This window comes from Talpa europaea, assembly GCF_964194135.1.
Source record: "Talpa europaea genome assembly, chromosome: 16".
In the NCBI taxonomy this organism is placed as follows: Eukaryota; Metazoa; Chordata; class Mammalia; order Eulipotyphla; family Talpidae; genus Talpa; species Talpa europaea.
This window is the reverse complement of record NC_140084.1, coordinates 6348261-6369046: the sequence shown is the minus strand read 5'-3', so window position 1 is coordinate 6369046 and position 20786 is coordinate 6348261. Positions and strand designations below refer to the sequence as shown.

General features: G+C 58.2%; 3 protein-coding genes across 4 annotated transcripts; 1 reads left to right on the top strand and 2 right to left on the bottom strand.

Annotated features, from left to right (window-relative positions):
• Positions 1-91: 91 nt before the first annotated feature.
• Positions 92-654, bottom strand: TMEM208 (transmembrane protein 208; the record flags this gene model as incomplete). The annotated part of the gene is made up of 3 exons (XM_084257645.1): positions 92-234; positions 334-418; positions 566-654. The coding sequence occupies 3 exons, from the start codon at positions 652-654 to the stop codon at positions 97-99; spliced, it is 312 nt and encodes a 103-aa protein (XP_084113771.1). The 3' UTR covers positions 92-96.
• A 1917-nt stretch (positions 655-2571) lies between these two features.
• Positions 2572-14810, top strand: LOC311186282 (uncharacterized protein; the record flags this gene model as incomplete). Of its 2 annotated transcripts, XM_084257188.1 has the most annotated exons (7): positions 2572-2595; positions 4850-4951; positions 11538-12530; positions 13657-13872; positions 13988-14131; positions 14341-14558; positions 14642-14810. In XM_084257188.1, 7 exons carry the CDS (start codon positions 2572-2574, stop codon positions 14808-14810), a joined length of 1866 nt encoding a protein of 621 aa, XP_084113314.1. The 2 variants fall into 2 exon arrangements, with proteins under 2 accessions (XP_084113314.1, XP_084113315.1); XM_084257189.1 differs by lacking the exons at positions 13657-13872; positions 13988-14131.
• Positions 14811-16126: 1316 nt separating this feature from the next.
• ELMO3 (engulfment and cell motility 3) lies at positions 16127-20624 on the bottom strand. The gene is made up of 20 exons (XM_084256642.1): positions 20532-20624; positions 20352-20392; positions 20201-20273; positions 19964-20014; positions 19625-19788; positions 19440-19539; positions 18894-19045; positions 18728-18806; positions 18565-18615; positions 18360-18482; positions 18138-18269; positions 17932-18033; positions 17723-17831; positions 17479-17615; positions 17218-17381; positions 17015-17127; positions 16818-16922; positions 16635-16717; positions 16464-16550; positions 16127-16378 (listed from the first exon to the last, which is right to left on the bottom strand). The coding sequence occupies exons 1-20, from the start codon at positions 20607-20609 to the stop codon at positions 16166-16168; spliced, it is 2157 nt and encodes a 718-aa protein (XP_084112768.1). The 5' UTR covers positions 20610-20624; the 3' UTR covers positions 16127-16165.
• Positions 20625-20786: the final 162 nt, after the last annotated feature.

Genomic DNA, 20786 nt, shown 5'->3' with positions numbered 1-20786 from the left:
ACCCCCGGACTAGGCCCTCATTGCTCCTGGCATGAGGGCCGTGACACCTGATAGAGCCACCCAGGGCCCAGCAACCTGTGGCCATAAAGTCAGTGCCTATAACCTCTTCATCTGCCGCCGCTCCTGCCGGCGCTGCCGTTTCTCATTGTGCTCTGGTGCTGGAGCGCCACTGTCTGCTGTGAACCAGGGGCCCAGCACATTCACCCATAGGAGGTAAAGGGCCCGGCCTGGAGCCTAGGAAAGAAAAGATAACCTGAAGCCAGGTGCAGAAAATAAAAGAGGAGGAGGGTTAGATGCCCCAGCTCCTTCTTGGGAGCCCCACACCGCACACACCAGAAGCCATATGCACCAGGCGTAGAGGGAGAAGCAGCTGAGCACCTGCACGATGGCTGTCAGTAGGATCACATCCTTAAGATGCCTGTGGATAGAAGGGAGGCTGCAAGGGCCAAAGATAGTAGATGGGCCCCTTCCACCCTCTGAGTTGCAGGTAACTATCTGCGCTATCTGGGCCCTGGCACCCCAGCCCTGGGGCCGCTCACCTGGGCTGGCGGTGGGGGACACTCACTCTGCCATGCCCTGCTCCATGTTGAGGTCCATGCCACCATCCATCAAGGCCCCATCCTCTGAGAAGGTTGCCCGTGCCATCGAGTTCATAGAGTGGTAGCTGGCCCCATATATTGCCAGACTAAAGGCTAGGGCCATCTGCAGAGCAAGAATACAAGTATCAAAAGCCAGTCATTGACTCAATAGAGACACTGAATTCCCAGGCTAAGGACACTTACCCAGGCCCAAAATGAGGCAGATGAGTAGAAGAAGACCAAGGTCACAAGACAGTAAATGGCCTGTAAGTAGACACAGGATCAAAATGGGATCAAAAACTACACTTAAGGGCCTTCCCAGTGGTGCAGCGGTTGAGCGCTGGGTTGCGAAGCTGCCCGCGGCCTCTGCAGCACGGGTTCCATCCCTGGCTGCTCCCCGGCCACTGAAGGAGGGTCCCGCATGGCGCGCAGACCTCTCCTGCCGCCCGCTGCTCCCCTCAGCAGTGTACTTCGTCCTTCTGCCTGCTCTGCTCCCCACTCTGGCTCTGGTGATTTCTCTCACCCTCCCGCGCTTCTGACTGTACCCAGTGCTTGTATAAATAAATAAATAAAAATAAAAATCTTTAAAAAAAAAAAAAAAGGCAAAAAAATCTCATTTAAAAAAAAAAAAAAACACTACACTTAAACCTTGGGTCTCAACTTTGACCAACAGTGAGGTCAAGCTGTGAAAGGAAATAGGTTGTGTTTTATATGGCTAGCTAGGGGGAGAAAGGGCCTACTCACTTAGTCCTGAATGCCCAGATTCCTGTTGACATGTCAGCCCAGGAAAGAGGTCTGGGTGTATTCGGGATGGGAAGAATTCAAGTCCATCTAGTACTCTCACCTTCACTTCTGGTTTTGTTTTGTTTTTATCACTTGGCACTTATGCCAGGATCATTTCTTAACTGGAGATGATTTTCTTGAGACTTGATTGACACCATATCAAACTGCCTTCACCACCCCCACTCCCCAAACAGAGCTGAGGATTGTGGGACCTTGGGTGGGCACCGGAGCAAGGAGGCAAGCACTTACATTGGCCCCCAGTATGATCCGCAGGTAGAACTTCAGGGTCTCTCTGTTTTCTTCAAATATCTGCTTCTTCCCTCTTGTGCCCACTTTTCCCTTAGGCTGCAAAGGAATGGTTAGATGCTGTCAGAACCCTTCTCAGCCAGGGTCCTCCTCACTCCTCCCACCAGTATGGTTAGTTACAGAATTTCATCTACACCTAAGTCACGTCCTCATAGTGTTCAAAGCTATACAAACCTTAGGATGTTAATCCTTGCTCCAGTGTATCCTATTTAGGGCTAACCGTCCTTCCAGGACCACCAGCTACGATAGCCTTCTATTCGCCCGGGAACAAGCCCACAAACAGTAGTTTGATATCTCCTGCTCCACTGATAGGGTTCTGCTACCCTAGTAAGGTCCAGCTGACGACTTTTACAGGGGGGAATTCCTAAGTGGAGTTACAAGGTGCTCCTCTCCAGCCTCTGCTACAACAATGCATATCGGGTCTCACGCCTACGCCCTCAGGTCCCTCATTTTTAGCAACGTCTGGTACTGTCGGGTTGTGACAATCACCCCTCCAGCACCAGTTCTGGCATGGTCCTGCACCCTTTTACTCCCCACCTCGCTCTAATACGGTCCGGTTACTGCATGGCGCCCCCCTCTAGCCGATCCGCTTCTCTTGAAGTCCTTCCTATTTTCAGTCTCCCAGCTCCGGGGGCGGGAGCGCTTTGCCGATGCGGACCCTACCCTACCAGTCTCCTTACCGCCATGGTGCGACGCAAATACCCAGCCAGGAAAACAAGGGAGGGCGACCGAAACCGCAATCAGTAGGTACCACATCGGCAGCACTGGCACTTCCGGTGCAGACCTAAATCGTCAGCAACTGAGACGGAAGTGGGGGCACTTCCTTCACAAGCCCCGCCCCAAGAGTCGCTAGGACTACACTTCCCAGAAAGACTTGCGCGGGGGCTGAGGCGGCAGGGATGCGATGGCGGAGTCGCTGCCCCTGGAGGTGAGAGGAGGCTGCCCTCAGGCCTAACTCGGGACAGACCCCGCTCTCAGGGTCCCAGGCTGTGGGGAGGGACCATCAGACAGCTTGTCCGGCCCCGTCCACCAGGCGGAAACGACCCGCCCGGGAGATCCCAGGACCTGCGAGCTTGGGTAACGGTCCCGCCTTTGGGCCACTTCGTCCCGTTAGCTTGGGGTACCATCCTCTTCTACCCCATCGGCCCCAGGAGATGCCTACTCCGTCACGTCAGCGAGCACCGGCCTTCTGCCTACCCGCCTACTCTAGAGATGGCCGCCCCTCCCCCTCAGGTCTGCAAGGTGTCATCTCCATCATATCGCCCCGGAAGGGTAACTCATCTATCCCCACTGGCCCGTTGGGATTGTCGTTCCATTCTCTTCTCCCGGAGAAATAGCTGTCCCCTCCCCATCAATTCCGTCCGTGGTCGCTGAGCTCCTTCACCAAGAACAGACCTGCTCTCACTCCCTTGTCCGCTAGTGATGGCCGTCCCTACCTCCTTCGCCCCATGAGATGTTCCTTTTCCTTATCCTGGACAAGACCTCCCTGCCACCATTAGCTTGAGAGACATAACTGATTTTATCCTCTTGGGATGGCCTCCCCCATCCCTCTTGCACTCAGAGTTGACAGCCACTTCCCGCTGCCCACCGGAGACAGGCCACCCTTTCCCCTGTGGCCCTGGAATGGCACTGCTTCCCCTTAGCAAGATGTACGACTGCTTTCACCCTCTTAAGCTCCAGATGATGGCATTCCTTTTCTCCTTGACCCCAGAAGAGATCCACTTCATCCCCATAAATCTCAGGGATGATCAGTAATATCTGTAGTAGTCCCTTGGGATGGAGTTCATAGACTAGCCACACCATCATTATCACTGCCTCCCCTGGTCCTTCTAAAAAAAGCCACTCCCCTTTTCACCTCCCTCCTCTTCACCTCCCTCCTCTCAGGTTAAAGAATTATGCTCCCTCCCTTCAGTGAGAGCAGGTTTTTTCCCTTTGCCCTTTGCTCCTCAGGTTGACTGCAGAGCCTCAGAAGACAACATGGCCACTATCTTAGGCTTAGATAGGCTTCCCTAACTCCTCCTGGGAATGGGGAGTTCAGTCAGTTCTAGTCCCCATCCCTAGTCTCCCAGAATGCCATTCTCCCCATTCTCCTCTCAGTAATCATCTGCTTTACCCCCTCATCCCTTCCCTGAGCAAATCATTGGTGAAAATAGAGGTAGAGGACTGTCCAACTTTAATTTGGTCCAGTAAGTATTGGCTGAGCTCCTTTGTGCTAGGGATCAGGGAAAGAAAGAAAAGAGAATGATCTGGTGAGGTCAAGCTTAAGTAAGAGCTTTCCAGGGAAAAAAAGCCCACATAGGCAAAAAGAAAGGGACATGCTGTGTTTGTAGGATAGTGGGGAAACTGGATGGGGGAAACTCTAGGGTGAGGAGTCCAGTGAGCTATGGAGGCTTAGCAATACTGACCCAGGAGTAGAGACTGTCCTGAGGATTCCAGGGAACCCTGAACATCTTTTTATCAGGGATGTGCTGAGACACCCCCGATAGTTAATATCAGACCACTTGTAGCCACACAGTCCCATATAGGGCTCCCAGCCTCACCATCCACAACCTCAGAGCATAGGTGGAGTGAGGGCATAAGTCTCCCAGACTAATCTTTCTAGGTTTCTGTCTTCACAGCCAGCTCGGAAGTCAAGTTGGCAGTGGAGAAGATGGGAAAAGAGGAAGGTCTCCGAGCCTGACCTGTGAGGGCAGAAGGAAGGGGTGTTGCTTCCCAAAGAGATCAGAGCATGAGCACCTCGTGGCTGTGTTCTAGAGCCTATGCAACACACTTTACTATGTCTTTTAATTCTCACAATAACCCATTTAAACCTCACTGCTGTGGCCATTTTACAGATAAGGCAAACAGGCTCAGAGAGGTGATTTGAGAGAATAAGGATGTGAACTGGTCGATCTGGTCCTGACACTCAGGCCATTTTTTTCTACCAGACTGGAAATTTGATTTGTATCAGTCAGTACAAATTTGCATCTAGACAGGCCTCAGAAAAGATTTGTTCACAGTACAGCTCCCTGGAGATTGGAGAGGGGAAGCGAAGACTCTATGAAGCTTAGGGTCCCAGGTGAACTCGAAGCCAATGCTCCAGTCCCCTCGGACCTACTGTGCTATCTGCTGGAGAAGGTTCCAAAGCCCCCCCCACCCCCCTACTGCAACTCAGCCCCCAACGCCCTGTCTTTTTCCCTCAGATGCTCACATATATTCTGAGCTTCCTGCCTCTGTCAGATCAGAAAGAGGCCTCCCTCGTGAGTCGGGCTTGGTACTGTGCATTCCAGAATGCCCTTCGGGAGGTAAGGTGGCCACCTTCCCCAGGCCCATTCCAGCTGCCTCCCACTTCAGCTTGACCATACTTTGACCAGCCACCATTCATGCGTACACATTCATACACCATTACATTCATACATACTCAGCTCTGGGTGCAGTTGGGGCTCTAGATGAATAAGACACACTCCCCTCTCGCGAGGAGCTGACTCCAGTGAAGGAGGAACACAAGTATGTGAGTGATCATGATGTGTGCTCAGTGCTGTGACAGTGGAATGAAGGGGTGTGATGACAATTGGAGAAGGACATCCAGAGGAGACTGGAGCATCAGGAAAGGCTTCCTGAAGGAATAGGGTGAGGATGCAGGTTGTTCTTTCAGGACTGGTAACAGCCCGGGTGAAGGCCCCAAGGTATGAAATCATTCTGGAAATGGTCATGTCGTCATGTCGCTTCCATATGGAACTTAGATGCGTATGAGAGGGAGCAGCATTGGCAGATGTGCCAGTCGGCATTGCTGGGACTTGCTCCCGATTCCTGTCATGTAGCTTTTAGAAGAATATTAAGGCAGGGGAGTGACACGGTGTGATTTGTGTCTTAGAACTGCAGTGCAGCACGGACAGGAGAGGGTGAGCCGGAGGGTAGGGAGACAGCCCAGCTAGCAGGTAAATGCAGACATCTGTGCTCCTTTGAAAGGCAAGCAGTAATAGCTCTTTGTTTTAATTCTGACTTCTTTGATATTACTGAGGTTGAACAGTTTTTCTCATGAGTTCATTTACATTTCCCTCTTGTTTATTTGTGTTCTTTATCTATTTAACTATTGGGGTCTTAGTACTTTTCATATCCACATGTATGAACTTTTTATACATTAAAGAGAATAATTATTTACACGTTTGTTGAATATATGTCTAGTGTGTTTGCCTTTAATTTGATTTGTAGGTATGCATTTGTTTATGAGCTACAGAGGTTAAATTTCTGCTGTTGATTCTCAAAATCCTTTTCTTCCATCTTCTCATTGTTTTTTGAATGTAGAGGTCCCTTGCTTCCTCAGAGATTTGATAAATATATACTGAAATTTTTCTTTTTTTTAAATAGACTATGCTTTTTAAGAACATCTTTAGGTTCAAAATTGTTTCTTCTATTTAATGTTTTGATTTTTTGTATTTTTTTTATTTTTGTATTTTTTTTAAATTGGTGGACTTTCTTTTGATTTACGCTACAAGATAAGAAACGAAACTGATTAGTTTCAAATGGCAAAAATACCATTATGTGTAATCTCCCCCTTCCCTGCTGGGTTGGAATCCTCCTGTCACATATTATGTGTGTGTGTGTGTGCGCGTGTAAGTTGGCCCTTTGTTGCATTATCTATCTAGTGTCGTTGTCTAAAGGAACTTGGTTTGGACTTGTTGAAAATTTGAAGTGTAAGACATAGATGGTGAGAGCTGGATTTCTGGGCGAGGACTTCAAGAGAAGGGTCTGGATAATAAATATAGATTGGGTGTCATTAAAGAATGGGAGTAATTGAAGGCAGGAATCTAAGTAACGTCCCCCATGAGGAGCCTGAAGAGCCATAGACACAGCAGCTACAGAGCACACCCCGGGGAGGGCAGCCCCCAAGGGAGGGCATCATGGAGAGGAAGGAGGATGCATCTGCAGAGGGAGCCGAGCAGAGAAGGCCCAGAAGTCAAAGCCAGACAGCATTTAAAGTATTGAGTGGTTCAATACTTTAACCACATCTAGAAAATAGAAAATATAGCGTCCATGATGCTCGACTTCCCCAGTTTCCAGTGGCTTCGGCAACATTTGGCATCTGGGGAAAAAGCCAGGTGGGTTGAGGAGTGAATGAGAGCAGAAAGGAGATGTAGAGGGTGGCCTCATTTGCAAGAAATGTCCCCATGAGAGAAATTAATAGGTGGTTGAGGTGGACTTGACAAAAGGATTTTAATTGGGAGAAAACTCAAATGTGTCCGATACGCTGATGGGAGTCACCAGCGAAGGGGTGGGTATGGGAAGAAGAGATTCCAAGAATGGTGGCTGGGTGCCGCCTGAGGCGGTGGCAGAGACAGGCGTCAGCCTACACAGCTGGGTTACATAGGATGGAGGGGCTGCCACCTCCCCCAGGGAGTGGAGGGGTGGGGATAGCAGTGTGGAGGTTCCTCAAGGCTGATGGCCTCTTGGTGAATTTGGAACCAGTTTGTCTCAGGGGGGTGAGAAGAGATGCAGAGGCCAGGGCCTCATCCAAGGTTTGAAATACAGGGCGGAGGAAAATGGCCAGTACACCGGAGACGCAGAGAAAGGCCTCCTTCCGCTGGTGGTGCCTGAGGGGCCTTGAGGTGTGCTGAGCTGGGGGTGCAGGGCCGGGGGTTCCAGCACTCAGAGTTGGTCGTGAGAGGCAGCACAAGGCATGAGGAAGGCAGCACGTGCACTGAGTTCGGAGCCCAGTCTGGTAGGGCGATGGGGATGCGGAGAACAGCTTCAGAAGAGGCCGGGAGAAGGGTGCTCGTGCTGACTCTCGAGAGGAATAAACACTTGCTAACTAGACTAACAGGCGGAGGTGAAGGGTGAAACACCACCAGACGGTAAAGTGGCTGAGCAGGCGTGGCAGCATGAGACAAGGGCCAGAAGTCTGCGTTCCCACAGCAGGGAGGGGGTGTGGGGGTGGGCGAGCATGGGAAGGTGGGGGCAGAGACATAGTTGGGGGCTGCCATAGCCAGCTCAGCCTCTGCCCCTGTAGAACCATCTCAGAGCTGCATGGACAATGCAGGATAGACTGGAGCCAGGGGGGCTAGAGGCCAGGACTCCAATAAGGAGACTGCTGTGACGTATTTCTGAGACAATGAAGGGACCTGCTCCAAAGCAGGTGCGGAGAGGTGGCAGCAGGGACAGTTTAGAATATCATAGGGAGATGGACTAGAAGGGCCTTGGTTGATGAGGAGGTGGGGCTGCGGGAGGAGTCTAGGATTCCCAGATTTCTGACTGGTAGAGGGCCCTGAGACTCTAGGAGAAGGGGCAGAGTTGGGGGGGTAAGACAGTGAATTCAGGTCTGGTCAGCTTGCATCTGTGTCTGGAGGGAGGGCCAGCAGGTCACTGGCGTGGGGTCTACTGTTCTGGAAAAAACACGGTCCACAGATAGAGTTGGAACAGGATGAGGTGCGGTCTGCCAGGGAGGGGTGAGGGGCACAGGGGTGTGGAGGTGGCTGTGGGTGGTGGAGTGGGACAAACATGGAGGGTAACCCACTCATCTATGGACGGGGTCTCTTTGGCGATCCCGAAAGAGGCTAGAAGGTAGGAGGGTGGAGGCAGAACCCCCATGGGAGAAGGCACCAGGGGGAGACGGGCCGTCCATGGTAGAAACACTGCAGAGGGGACCCCTGTGGGAGGGTGGTGAGGAGAGGGGTTCTTTGGGCCCATGGTGGAGGGGTCCATGGGAAGCAAGGGGTGAACAGGGGGCCAGGCAGGTGGGCAGCGCACAAAGCAGGCCTGGAGAGGGAAGGGGAGCACGAGGAGAGGTGCGAGGGGGAGCAGGCTCAAGGGGGACCTTTTGTTGTTTAAGACTCAGGTGTTTGTGATCTGTGAGGAAGGGACAGTGGAGAGGCAGCGACTGCCAGGTTCAGGGAGAAGGTGGGGCACAGGCTCAGTAGGGCAGGAGGACGGGGTCACCTTGAACCAGAAAGCAGGAGCGGGGATGAGGTTAGGATGGGTCCTGCCAGGAGTCGGCTGGAAGGCGTGAGCAGGGAAAAGGGAGGGCCTGCGCTGCCCTGATCTTTTTTTTTTTTTTTTTAAGATTTACTTATTTTTGCATACAAGAGCTGGGGTGCAGGCCAGAGGTGAGGTGTGAGAGGATTCACCAGAGACAGAGTGGGGAGCAGAGCAGGCGGATCTACTGAAACACACTGCTAAGGGGAGCAGTGGGGAGACAGGAGAGGTCTGCTGCGCCATGTGGGTCACCTCCCTTGCTGAGGATGCTCCTCAGCCCGCCGCAGCCGCTGGAAGCCATCACCAAGTGTAACTCCCTTCTAGAGAGACAAGCCCCGGGTTCTAGGGCGTGCCTGTCCCCACTGCCTTCCGGAACAGAGGCGTGTCAGCTTTAGGTGCCTGCAGTAAAGACAGCAGGGCTGACATGTCCGATGGCTGCTCAAAGCCTACAGTCTCAGCGTAGGACCTGAGAGGGCACAATTTCCTGCCCGCTCGTAGGCACGGAACATGCGCCTTTGTGGCAGGTTTAGGACATTTTCCAAATGGTTTTGCTGTTCTCCTGAGATCCAGGGACACTAGAGTGCTAGTTGACCCCTCTGTGGATGGGGCAGGTGAAGTGGAGCAGATAGCCTTGCAGTGCTCCCTTGGGTTTCTAGAAACTTCTCCATACGCCTGGGAAAGAAAAAGTTTCCTACACTGGGGCCAGACACCAGTATCCAGGAGTCCTGCCTCTTCTGCCTGCTGCTCTGCCCCCCAGAGACGATAGATACTCCTAAAAGGCTAGTCCTCAGCTCCTGTTCTTGAGTCCAGAGTAGACCAGCTGGGTGATGGCTTAGAGGCTGCGCCCGCCCCACCAAGAAAAATGGTGGGGGAACAGGGAGACAGTCTCAAATCTCACCACCACCCACAGTTGGAAATCCCTTAGGCTGGGCTCTGCCCTTTGACTGGGTGACGTTTGCTGCCACCAGCCAGCCTTGGACGTGGCCCCTAAGCTGACGGCCAGGGCCCTCTCTCGGCTGTTGTCTGCTTTGTCCATTGCGAGGCAACGCAAGGGGAGGACATCCCCCCTGCCAAGGCTCAAGAAGGAAGGGAAAGAGGGGTGACTGCAGGCTGCTGGAGCTGGGGCCTCCCGGGGTGGCAAGTAGCCGGTGGGGGTGGGAGCTGCCTCACCACGCAGCACCTCTGGCCTCTGGCAGCAGGTCACTCTGCCCTTCTCAGGCTGGCTCATCGTCATGCAGGCGCGCGCTTTCCATTCCCCCCCATCTTACCACCCTCCCCACCCCCACACATGGGCTGTTCCCCAGCTCTCCTTACATCTGAGGTGTGCAGGCCCTCGGGTGCTCTCATGACCTCAGTGACCACGAGGGGAGCTGTGGAGGTGCCCCCTTTCATCCACAATGACCGTGTTCTAAGAACGGGGTCTAGAACAGAAGCTGCTTTGAGCCGATTCCTGTGGAAGCAGCGAGGAGCCATCCCTGTCTCTTACCATGCTCCTTCCTGTGCTGACAGCCGTAGGTGGCCTCTTGTCTCTGTGGCAGAAGCTGGGGATGTCCGCAGCTGGGGACAAGCTGCATGTGGCTTCCTGGGAGGCTCCTGGGGCTAGGTCTTGCTGCAGGGCATGTCATGTGTCATGTCTGCCTTTCTAATGGATTCCCTTTGCATGAAGTTCTGTGGGGCACAAGGGGGGGCATCAGTTCCGGTGATCACTGACAGGCCAGGTTTTCAGAGGGCGGCCATCCAGCGGCAGGATCGGGCTGATACCTTAAAACAAGAGCCTTCTTTGAGAACCGCTTGCCTGCCACTCGGGCATCCATCAGAGGTGGTATAATGGGGCAAGGAGTTTAGATACCAAGCCCTCTTCTTCCTCCCCTGCCGCAGACCTGCTCTACACACACCTGTGCCAACTCCCCTTTGGCACCCCTCTGGCGTCAAAATCAGAGGAGGTTCTAGGAAAACTAACCCCCTCCCCCCACCCCGAATTCCTACCCAAGCCAGGCTATTCCCACAACCCAGCCCTGAGCTGGCCTCATGGGCCCACCCCACTGGAGCTGTGTGCTGCCCACTCTCACAGCCCTGTCCCTCTACAGCGGGCAGCTCTCCTTCCTTGGCATCTCTGAGATTCCTTCTGTTTGCTTCTGCCAACATGAAGTGGGAAGGTTCTTCCTCTCTTCTCCGGACAGGTAGATGGACCCCCTAGAGATGAACCTCAGGGGTCACAAGAACATCATGTACTCTGGGGCCTCTGGAGCCTCTACTGGCATGTGCACGCGCGCGCACACACACACACACACACACCTGTGTTTTTTACTTACAACCCATTTTTGCAAACATTCATGTGGCTGAGACACCGAGGCCACCGGGCACCTAGCCTCACTGCCCGCCCCAGAACTCTGGCATCTGGGCCGCAGGGGCTTGTGGTGAGTGACGCCTGCCTCTCTCCTCCCCACTCCAGCCCCTGGGGAAGGTGGCAGCTTGGCTAACACCAAGCTCTGTGCCCTCGAGTCGGCGGAGCCCGTGGGTCTCAGGGCCTCCTGAAAGTCCCAAAGTTTGGGGTCCTGCATTCTGTGTCCTCCTAAGGGTTTCACTGGGCCTCCTCCTCCACCCTTCCAGTGCCCCGCATGCCAGCGCCCCTCTCTGTCCCCTCCGTGTAGGCATCCAGTCCTGTCCATCACCAACCTCCTTGCCCTCCCTCATAGTCCTCTCCTTAGACCCCAGCGGGACTTGTCCTCCCAGTGCCCACTTCTCGCGGGTGCCTCCTTCAGCCACACCTGACCCCACAAATCAGTGTAGTTTCCCATAGTAGCAGGGGCCTTTCCTGACCTGCTCTGCCCTCAGCCTCTGGCTAGCAACTTGCCGCCAGACGCAAAGCCCAGTGCCCGCTGAGGCCAGAGAGCTCACCCCAGACCTGCTGCTACCCCTTAGACAAATGTGCAGTACAACATCCCGGTGTCCTCTGCCTCCATTCCGGCCATCCAGCGCCTGGGCCTCAGGGGTGTCTCCTGCATCAGCCTGACCAACCTGGACAGCTCACCTACCTCGCACCAGGTGCTGCAATCTGTTGCCTCCCACCTGGGCCCGCACCTGCACAGTTTGTGCCTTGGTGGGGGCAGCCCCACAGAGGCCTCCTTCGTGACCCTGGTCCTGAGCTGCCCAGCCCTGCGTATCCTGGACCTCAGTGGCTGCAACAGCCTCTTCACATCAGGCACGCTGCTGGCTCAGCCTGAGACGGCCCAGCAGGTCCACCGGGCATTGAGCGGCCTCCGTGAGCTCAAATTGGCTGGCCTGCGGTACCTGGCTGACCTGAGCTTCAACCGACTCAGCAGCTGTGCCCCCAGCCTGGAGCGCCTCTCCTTGGCCTATTGCCACCTAGCCTTTGAGTCAGGCCCAACCAGGGGCTCCATTAGCCCCCAGGATTCCTTCCCCTCCCAGCTCTCCTTCCGCAATCTGCTACGATTTGTGAAGGAGCGGGCCAGGAGGCTGCAGTCTCTGGACCTGAGTGGCACTGGTTTGCCTCCAGAGGCTCTACAGGCCCTGGGCCAGGTGACCGGGCTGCAGCTTCAGGAGCTGAGCCTGCACAGCTGCCGGGAGCTTTCCACAGAGGCCGTGGCCTCCCTTTGCCGCCAGCAGCCAGGCCTTACCTCTCTGGACCTCAGCGGCTGCTCAGAACTATCTGACGGGGCCCTCTTGGCCGTGTGCCGGGGCCTGCAGCACCTGCAGCACCTGAACCTGAGGAAGCTGCAGCGGCTTACAGACATGGGATGCATTGCCCTGGGGGGCCTGCGGGAGCTGCAGAGCCTCGACATGGCTGAGTGCTGCCTGGTCAGCGGGCAGGAACTGGCCCAGGCACTGGGCTTGATTCCTGGAGCTCCGCCCCCACTGGTCTCCCTCAGCCTGGCCTACTGTTCCTCACTCAAGGTGAGCCCACCATCCGCCTCCTTCCTGCGCAGGGCGGGGAGCTGGGGGAACTGGACGTGTGGCACCGGGAGGAACTGCCCAGTGTTGTGTCCAAGGACTAGCCTTTAGAACTGACCGTGGGACAACCTGGAAGAGAAAGACAAACAGTGCTGCTGCCAGCGCTCCACCCTGCAGGAGTGCTCCCCACAGGTGCTCCTCCCCGCAGGAGTGCTCCCCACAGGCCACTGTAGAGGGAGGTCCACACATCTCACACATCTCACATGCTGAGTTTTCTGTGACCCCTAGAGGTTGGGGAGGGGTACTGAGGGCGAGTGTTCTGCAGGCAGGGAAGGCTGGTGAGTGACAGAACGCAGCCCTTTGGGGAAGGGGCATGAGGCACACAGAAGGTGCTGGGTCAGGACCCCAGGGAGGTCAGGCGACATGGGAGCAGCAAGGTCATCACTCTGCAGACGCGAGTCCCCTCTAATAGTCCCCACAGTGGCAATGCCAGTTGCCCTCTCTTTAATAGATTTTCCCGTCAACCTGACCAGGCCTTTTCCAAGCTGAAAATTGTCTCAACCTGTTGCCACAGGTCTTTCCCTGCTCAACTCCACCTTCACTACCACGTGTCTCAGCTGCTCTCAGGCCCCATGTGTGTCTGCATCTTTACAAACCAGCCTGCTCTGCACTGCCCTTAGCTGCTGCGCCCCACACCCGACTGCTCCTGCCAGGTGGCAGCCCCCACTGTGACCGCATGTTCTACCTCAGATTCTAGAGGGAGCATATCTGGTTGGCTCAGCTAGGGTCAGATGCGATGCCCACCCCTGGTCCAGTAACCTGTGGTCACCCCTGCAGTGGGCTCTGGGAGCAGAGGTGGGGCAGATACTTTAGAAATTTCCACCTGCGTCCTTCCTGCCCAGCCAGTCTAGGCCTTTGTCCTCCAATAAACTCTCCCACCCCTGCAGCACCCCCAGTCCACCCCACCCTTTCACCAGCACAGGGAGCATGTTGCGTCCCTCCACAGACCTCTAGTAACTTCCTCTTGCTTGCGGGGTTGGAACCTTGGGAAGGACCTTCCGAGTGACCCCTGTGAACCTGGTGGCACGCGCACAGCACCTCTCCATTGCTCCCTCCACTCCCCTCCTAGGATGTCTCAGTGCTCGCTCTGGTGCCAGCACTGGGCCCAAGCCTCAGGGTGCTAGACTTATCCTCCTGTGTGGCCCTCACCAACCGGACTGTGCAGGCCATCTGTACCTACCTCACCCACTTGTCAGTTCTGCGCCTGGCCTGGTGCAAGGAGCTCCGTGACTGGGGGCTTCTGGGGCTGGAGGAGCCAAGGAAGGAGTCTGCGCAAGGGCTTCAGGTGCGGGAGCCCCAAGGTCATGGTGGGTAGGGCTCAGTTCCTTCCCTCCTGAGTCTCTACCAGCATTTAAGGGCCAAACTCAGGGGGCACCTGAGGAACTGGCTTCTTCCCACAGCCACACCAAGAGCTGGAGCGTCACGCCTCTGGCACTGAGGACCCTTCTCCCCAGCCAAAGGGCCCCTCCCTGCTCATGCTGCGGGACCTGCAGGAGTTGGACCTCACAGCCTGCAGCAAGCTGACCGATGCCAGCTTGGCCAAGGTGTGGCACTGGGGGTTTGGGGAGGCTGAGGATCCTGAGGTTGGAGCCGGGGTCCAGGCCAAGCTGTTTTGCTTAGAAATAATTCCTTAGAGTTCCTTTCTCATTGGTTCTGATGCCTCTGGCTGGTCCTTTGGCTGGAGGTGGGGGACCTGGGAGGGCCGCTGGTTCTGGGCCCCAGTGCCAGACTATACCCTCACCCCTCCTTACAGGTGCTGCAGTTCACCCAGCTGAGGAAGCTCTCATTGAGCCTGCTGCCAGCTTTCACAGACAAGGGCTTGGTGGCTGTGGCCAGGGGCTGCTCCAGCCTGGAGCGCTTGGCACTGAGTCACTGCAACCTCCTCAGTGACGAGGGCTGGGCCCAGGCCGCCGGCTCCTGGCCAAGACTGCAGCACCTCAACCTGTCCAGCTGCAGTCAGCTCACGGAGCAGTGAGTGTGTGCAGTGATGCCCCATTACGGGTTGGGCTAGGGGCCCCCTGGGGTCTCCTGCTCAGCCAGTGGCCTCCCCACAGAACGCTGGATACCATTGGGCAGGCGTGCAAGCAGCTCCGGGAGCTAGATGTGGCCATGTGCCCTGGGATCAGTATTGCTGCAGTCAGACGCTTTCAGGCCCAGCTGCCCCAGGTGACCTGCGTCCAGTCCCGCTTCGTGGGAGGGGCTGACCTGACTCTTACACTCTGAGGCCAGGTCAGTCATGAGCCCTGTGGCCTCCTCCTAGTCCCAGCCTTGGCCCCTTACCCTGGAGTTTGACTCGATAACCCCTGCCTCCCTCTACTCCATACTCCAAGTTATCAACCCCTCTTCTAGGACTGGGGTTGGAAGCAACCTAGGGCAGCCCAGGGGGCTTCCTGCGGTCTGCCCACAGCCCAGGGGGAGCCTCGTTCCAGCTATCGATCGCTGCCATAAGCCCCTGGAAAAGCCAATTCCTGCTCTCTTGGTAAGGCCCTGGCCAAGAGGTGGGCTGCCCACTTCTCATACCAGCCTACACCCCACCTCATTCCCCAAGGAGTCTTAGCAGCAGATCCAGGCTTTGTTGTAAACCCAAACAAGATTAAAAGTCTAGATGTTATCTCCTTATCTGAAGTTCTCAGACTGAAGGGCCCCTCCCTTTCCCACCTAAGTCAAGCAATCTGGCTGAGCCCAGGCACAATGTGGTAGGAACACCAGAGCCACATAGGTAGCACCCCCACTGGCACCCCCAGCAGGTCTAAGCTGCTTCCCCATATGGTGGGAGGCTCCAGAGGCCTGGAGTCCTCTCTCAGCCCGCCCCAGCCTGGGGGTGCCCAGGGACTCTGGCCCATCTGCAGTCCTGCTCCCTCCATGCTCCTGCTTTGGATTTTAATCCAAATGCAGGCCTTTCTGCACTGAACCCCCTCTTGTCAAAATCAGTCCCATCCTCCATGCAGCAGAGAAGAGATCTTTTCGGAATCTTGAGTTTGAGCTTCAGCACAAAGCAGGCCAGCTCAGCAGGACTCCCTTCATGCCTCTCACCCAGAGAGCCTCCAGCCCTACAGATGCAGGGCCAAGCAGCTGAGCGCTGAAAATTGACTCCCTGGCAGTCAGAGGCCTCCTGGAAACATGACTGCCAGACTGGGCCCCTGTGAGTGTGCAGGCCGGTGTCTGTTGGGTAGTGCCTCCTGCCCTGACATTTCTTCCTCGCCTGACTGGCGGTCCCAGCCCCCTCTGGGCAGGTGCCACGAGACCACAGGCCATCCCCTCTGCAGCCCAGCACTGAGGGAGGCTGAGGGCTTATCTTGGTGAAGGACAACAGGGCCAGCCCATCTCAACCCTCCTTCAAAACACCAACCCCTCCACTGCCGTGCCAAGTGTGTGGCCCTAAACACGGCCACACCTGATGCCCCCTCTCACTCAGCAGCCAAGTTTGTGGCCACAGAGTGCAGAGCTGGCTGACACAGACCTGAGAGCCAAGCACACTTTATTTCTGCTGCAGCCTGTTGGTCAGTGTTGGCACTTCACCCTCTCCCCTTCATGGCCGCCACAGTGGCAACAGCTCTGGCCCCTGGCCCCCCTTACTGTCAAGGCTCAGTGACGCTGCAGTCATAGCAGAAGTTGAAGTTGGTGGGTGGGGGGGGAATGGGGGGTGGCTGCTCAGGGATGGGCACGTTCTCCAGCTCCAGGAGGCGCAGCTTGGTCTCCATGGTCAGGAGCTGCTCCAGGTCTAGCCGCGTCTGCTCACTGCCCATAGGACTGCCCAGCAGGGCGCTCAGCCCGTCTGTCCACAGGTGGAACTGGGGACGAAGCCGGCGCAATGAGGGCCAGCCCACCTCTCCCCTGCCCATCTGCCAGTTCCGCTCGGCCTGCCCCGACACTCACCTCCCGTTTGGAGGGGGCAATGAAGTTGAGGTACGCCTCCTCCTCGCCGTGGTCGTAGCTGACCGAGAAGGCTAACTCACAGAGGTCCTGGGGGAGGCAAGGGGTTGGCAACACTGAGCGGGGGCAGGGCAGGGCCGGCAGGAAGGAGCCTCTGTGCCCCCCTGTCCTCACCTTGTTCTGCTTCCCGGAGCCCTTCTCCCGGACGTGGGGGCAGTCCTTGCCTGTCAGCAGTGCCCTGAGGTCGGCCACGGGGACTGCAGGGGGAACGCAGGGCCAGTTACTGGGCCCGAGGCCATCCTGGGGCCCGGGGTAGTCTAGGGAGAGCAGGTGACTGCCCTGTGCCCCGCCTCTTACCCTGCTCGGGCAGACTCTCCGGGGCCGGTGGGCCGGTGCCCTCCTCCACATCTCCAAAATTCAGCACCTTGTGGTTGGGGGACAGGCAGCAGAACCACAGCTTGTCTGTGGGCAGAAAGGGGAAGTGGGAAGGCGAGATGAGAGGGGCCCGAATCCCCCGGCTGCCCTCACCCCCCACGCCCCCCCCACTCAATGACCCTGGCGCCGCCGGCTGCTGATCTTGCGGAAGAGCGTCCCCTCGCAGAGGCGAAGCAAACGCTGCTGGCGGATCAGGCCCATGAGCTCCGGTTTCAGCTTCTCCCGCAGCTCCCTGGGTAGAGCAAGGGGGCTCGCTGACCAGCACTGACCGCGGCAAGGCGCGGGGGGGGGGCTAGGACCTGGACCCGTCCCCAGGACTCACAGTATGGGAGGGGCCAGCGTGCCCTCCTGGTGCAGCCGCTCCGTCTGCCGCAGCCGCAGCACCTCCCCGTAGGTGAGCGCGTTCACCTTGGTGCGGAAGAGCTCCAGGGAGCTGGGCTTCAGGGCCAGTGTGCGTGCCAGCTGCTCCCGCACCACCTGCATGACCTAGGACCGGGGACCGAGCTCAGCCCGGGGCCTGCGTTCTGGACCCCTCCCTGCAGCGGCTGGTCCCGGCCCAGCTCTCCCAGCTCCCACCCGCCACCTTGTCGAAGTCCTCCTGCGTGGCCCGCATCTCCTTCCAGGTCTTGTTCAGCAGCTGGATGCTCACACAGAAGAGCTCATGGAAGCTGTGGTCTTGGCCGAAGAACATGGGCGAAAAGTCCTGGGCTGTTTCGGAGCCTGGAGCAGGGGGGCAGGAGGAGCTCAGGGAGGAAGTGTACGCAGCCCCTGGCCCTCTCTGCCCTTCCGCCCCCCGTTTCTAGACACGCCATGCCCAGCGCACTCACAGGGCTCCCCAACACGGAGCAGCTCACACAGCAGCACGGTCAGCTGTATGCTGCTCCGGGCGAAAGGACACTCATGCTTGTCCTCGCGGCTGCTGTTCTCCAACACGAACTGGCGTGGTGGGAGTAGAGAATGGGGGCAGGGAGTCACAGCTCAGTCCCTGGGACTCGGCCTGGGTGGGCCTCCTGCCGTAGCCCGCCCTGCCACTGACCCGGCTGTAGGCGCTGGGCGCATGCTTGGAGAAGTAGAGCATGTTGTCCAGAGCCAGCAGGCCGGGGGGCACGCGCTCTAGGTCCTGCCCAGGGTTGCTGTTCTGGGAGAAGGGGGACAGGCTGCTCAGGAAGAGCCCCGGCCCCCTGGGACAACAGCAGCCCTGGGGGGCTGGCAGGGCCGGGAAGCTGCGAAGGGGTCACTCACGGAGAAGCCCAGTTTTCGGAACTCGCGAGCACAAAGGGAACGGCGGCGGTCGGCTCCCAGCCCGGCACCCACGGGCTCCCCCTCCGACTCAAAGGCGGCCTGGCGGAGGGCCTGCAGCTGCTCCCGCTGCTCCTGCGGTCATGGGTGAGCAGCGTGTCAAGATCACAGACTCAAGGCCAAGTTCCAGTCATCCCCAGGCTTGCGCGCCCCAAAGGCACCCACCTGGCTGTAGGGGTCCAGGGGCGTCCGCATGCGCGGCTCCAGCAGCCCCAGCGTGAGGGCCTGCAGCACGTACAAGTGGTGCGCCATCTCGTCGCCCAGCGGGGATGCGCTGTGGATGATGTTCTGTGGGAGCCAGGCACCGTGAGCGTGGGCGCAGTGTGTGTGTGTGTGGGGGGGGGGCCCCACCTGGCCCAGTCCTTCCTACCTTATAGATGTACTGGCGCAGGTTCCTCTGCCACAGGTAGTCAAGCATATGCTGAGGCGGGTGGGAAAGGAGCGTGGGTGATTTCGCCGTACGTGAGTCCCTGCCCTGCAGCCTAGGGTGCCACGTAGCAACTGCCCTTCATCCCCACCGTGTGCACGCCCACCTTACGTTCAGCAGGGCTGGCCCCCTGCAGCATGGCCGTCAGCAGGGCCATGGCCTTGGTCTGCAGCTGCTGGTTCATCCTGGGGCAAGAACAGGGCTCGGCCAGCCATCCAGGGTCCGGGTCTGTCCCCCTCCCCCTCGAGTGTACCCCACACACAGTCACTTACACCTGGAGATGCACCAGCAGCCTATCCAGTGGCACCTCGCTCTTGACCAGCTGGCCCAGGGCAGGGCTGCTTAAAGTCACACTCTCCAGCAGCCTGAGAGACAAGGGCTGCACGGATGGGTCCATCAGGTTCATGTTCACGTAGCCTACTACCTGTACGAGGGGGAGGGTTTTCGCAACCTTGCCGCCATGGAAGGCCAGATCCTGACACTGCCCCCCACCTGCAGAAGAGCCCACCCACCTTTTTTTTTTCCCTCAAAGATCTGTTTTATTTACTTATGCATACAAGAGCTGGAGTGTAGGCCAGAGGTAGGGGGGGATGGGGGGGGCAGGGAGGGAGGATTCACCAGAGACAGAATGGGGAGCAGAGCAGGCAGATCTGCTGAAATCCACTGCTGAGGGGAGCAGCAGGGAGACAGGAGAGGTCTGCTGCGCCATGTGGGTAGCTCCCTGGCCGGGGATTGAACTCGTGCTGCAGTGACTGCGGACAGCTTCATAGTGCTGAGACTTAACACCCTGGGCCACCGGGGAGGCCGCGCCCACCCACCTTCTTAACAAAGGGGATGCTGAGTGTCTCCCAGGACACCACGCCGTGCTCCATGAGCTCCAAGAAGGCCCTCAGTGCGAGAGACAGCATCTCCCCTAGGCTGGGGGGAGAGCTGGGGCTGAGTCGGGCCGCACCAGGCCCCCCAGCCCCACGAGGTCCCCCACCCACCACAGCCCCACGCTCACTCGTCCCCGTCCTCGATGATCGTGCCTAGTCTCTGAAGCCCATCGCGGCTGATGACCTCCCGGGCGAAGGTGATGTCTGGGGCCAGCAGCGCGAGGTGCCGCAGGGCTTCCCGGCGCCTTTCCGCACTCGGCAGCCCACCCAACAACTGCTCAGCCTCCAGTTCCTGGCGGGGCGGGAGCACGGGCGCAGGTGTGGCTGGGCCGAGGAGCCAAGGACCGGGGCAGGGGTGTGGGACTCGGCCTTCCGCTAGGTGGGGCACTGGGGGCAGGGCCGCGGGCTGGGAAGGTGGGCAGGCGGCCCAGCGGGGCGGGAGGGAGGGTGGGGCGGGAGGGCATTACTGGGGCAGTGCTGAGGCACAGGATGCTGCCATTCTTGATCTCGTTGCGGTTCTGGAGGAGACGGCAGAGAGGACAGAAGTCAGGACGGGCGCTGGGGGCCGGCTAGTTGCCGTCGTCCGTTCGGGGCTGGGGAGATCCCGCTCCGGACCGGGGGTGACGAGTCTGAGGACTCGGGGCCCGGGGCGGTAGAAGGGGTCACGGAGGGGAACGCAGGGGCCGAGCGTCGGCGGGACTCACGTTCTCGGTGATGTATCTCCGGTGCCCATCGGCAAACTGCAGGGCATAGCGCTCAGGGTGAGCCAGGCTCCACCTGTGGGCCGCGGGGGCGGTGAGGCAGGCGGGGGGCGCCCCTCCCCGACGCCCCGCCCGCCCCGCGGCCGGCACTCACGCGTCGCACAGCTCCTTCAGCACGGCGCCCAGGGGCTTCGCCTGCAAGTGCAGCTCACTCAGGGGCCCCGGCGCGGGGACGCGGGAGGACCCGGGGAAGGGGCGGGTGGGCTCCGAGGGGCAGGGGGCGACCCGGAGGTGCGCGGTGGGGGGGGGGCGGGGGCCGGGCGGGCCGGGCGACCTGGTCCAGCTGGATGAGCTGCGGGAGGGCGTCACGCATCTGCACGGCGATCTTCACCACGTTCCGCGGGGGCGCCATGGCCCAGCCGAGGCGGGAGCGCCCGCGCGTCTCAGCCGGCGCAGCCTCCCCCCGAGGGCACACCTGGCCCGGGAGCCCTGGGGACGCGGGGCCCCCCTCCGCAGCCTGCGCAAGGTGGCCGGCACGCACGGCCCGGCCTCCTGCTCCCGGGGCGCCGCGGCCTTCCCAGGGGAAAGC

Bases quoted from the DNA above. Each gene is read 5' to 3' on its own strand.
- ELMO3 (XM_084256642.1), bottom strand. From the start codon at position 20,609: ATGGCGCCCCCGCGGAACGTGGTGAAGATCGCCGTGCAGATGCGTGAC. The intron at 19,540-19,624 runs GTGAGCGTGGGG...CTCTCCCCCCAG, and splicing joins ATCATCGAGGACGGGGACGA to CCTAGGGGAGATGCTGTCTC. The intron at 18,034-18,137 runs GTGAGTGACCCC...CCCTTCTCCCAG, and splicing joins TCCGAAAACTGGGCTTCTCC to AACAGCAACCCTGGGCAGGA.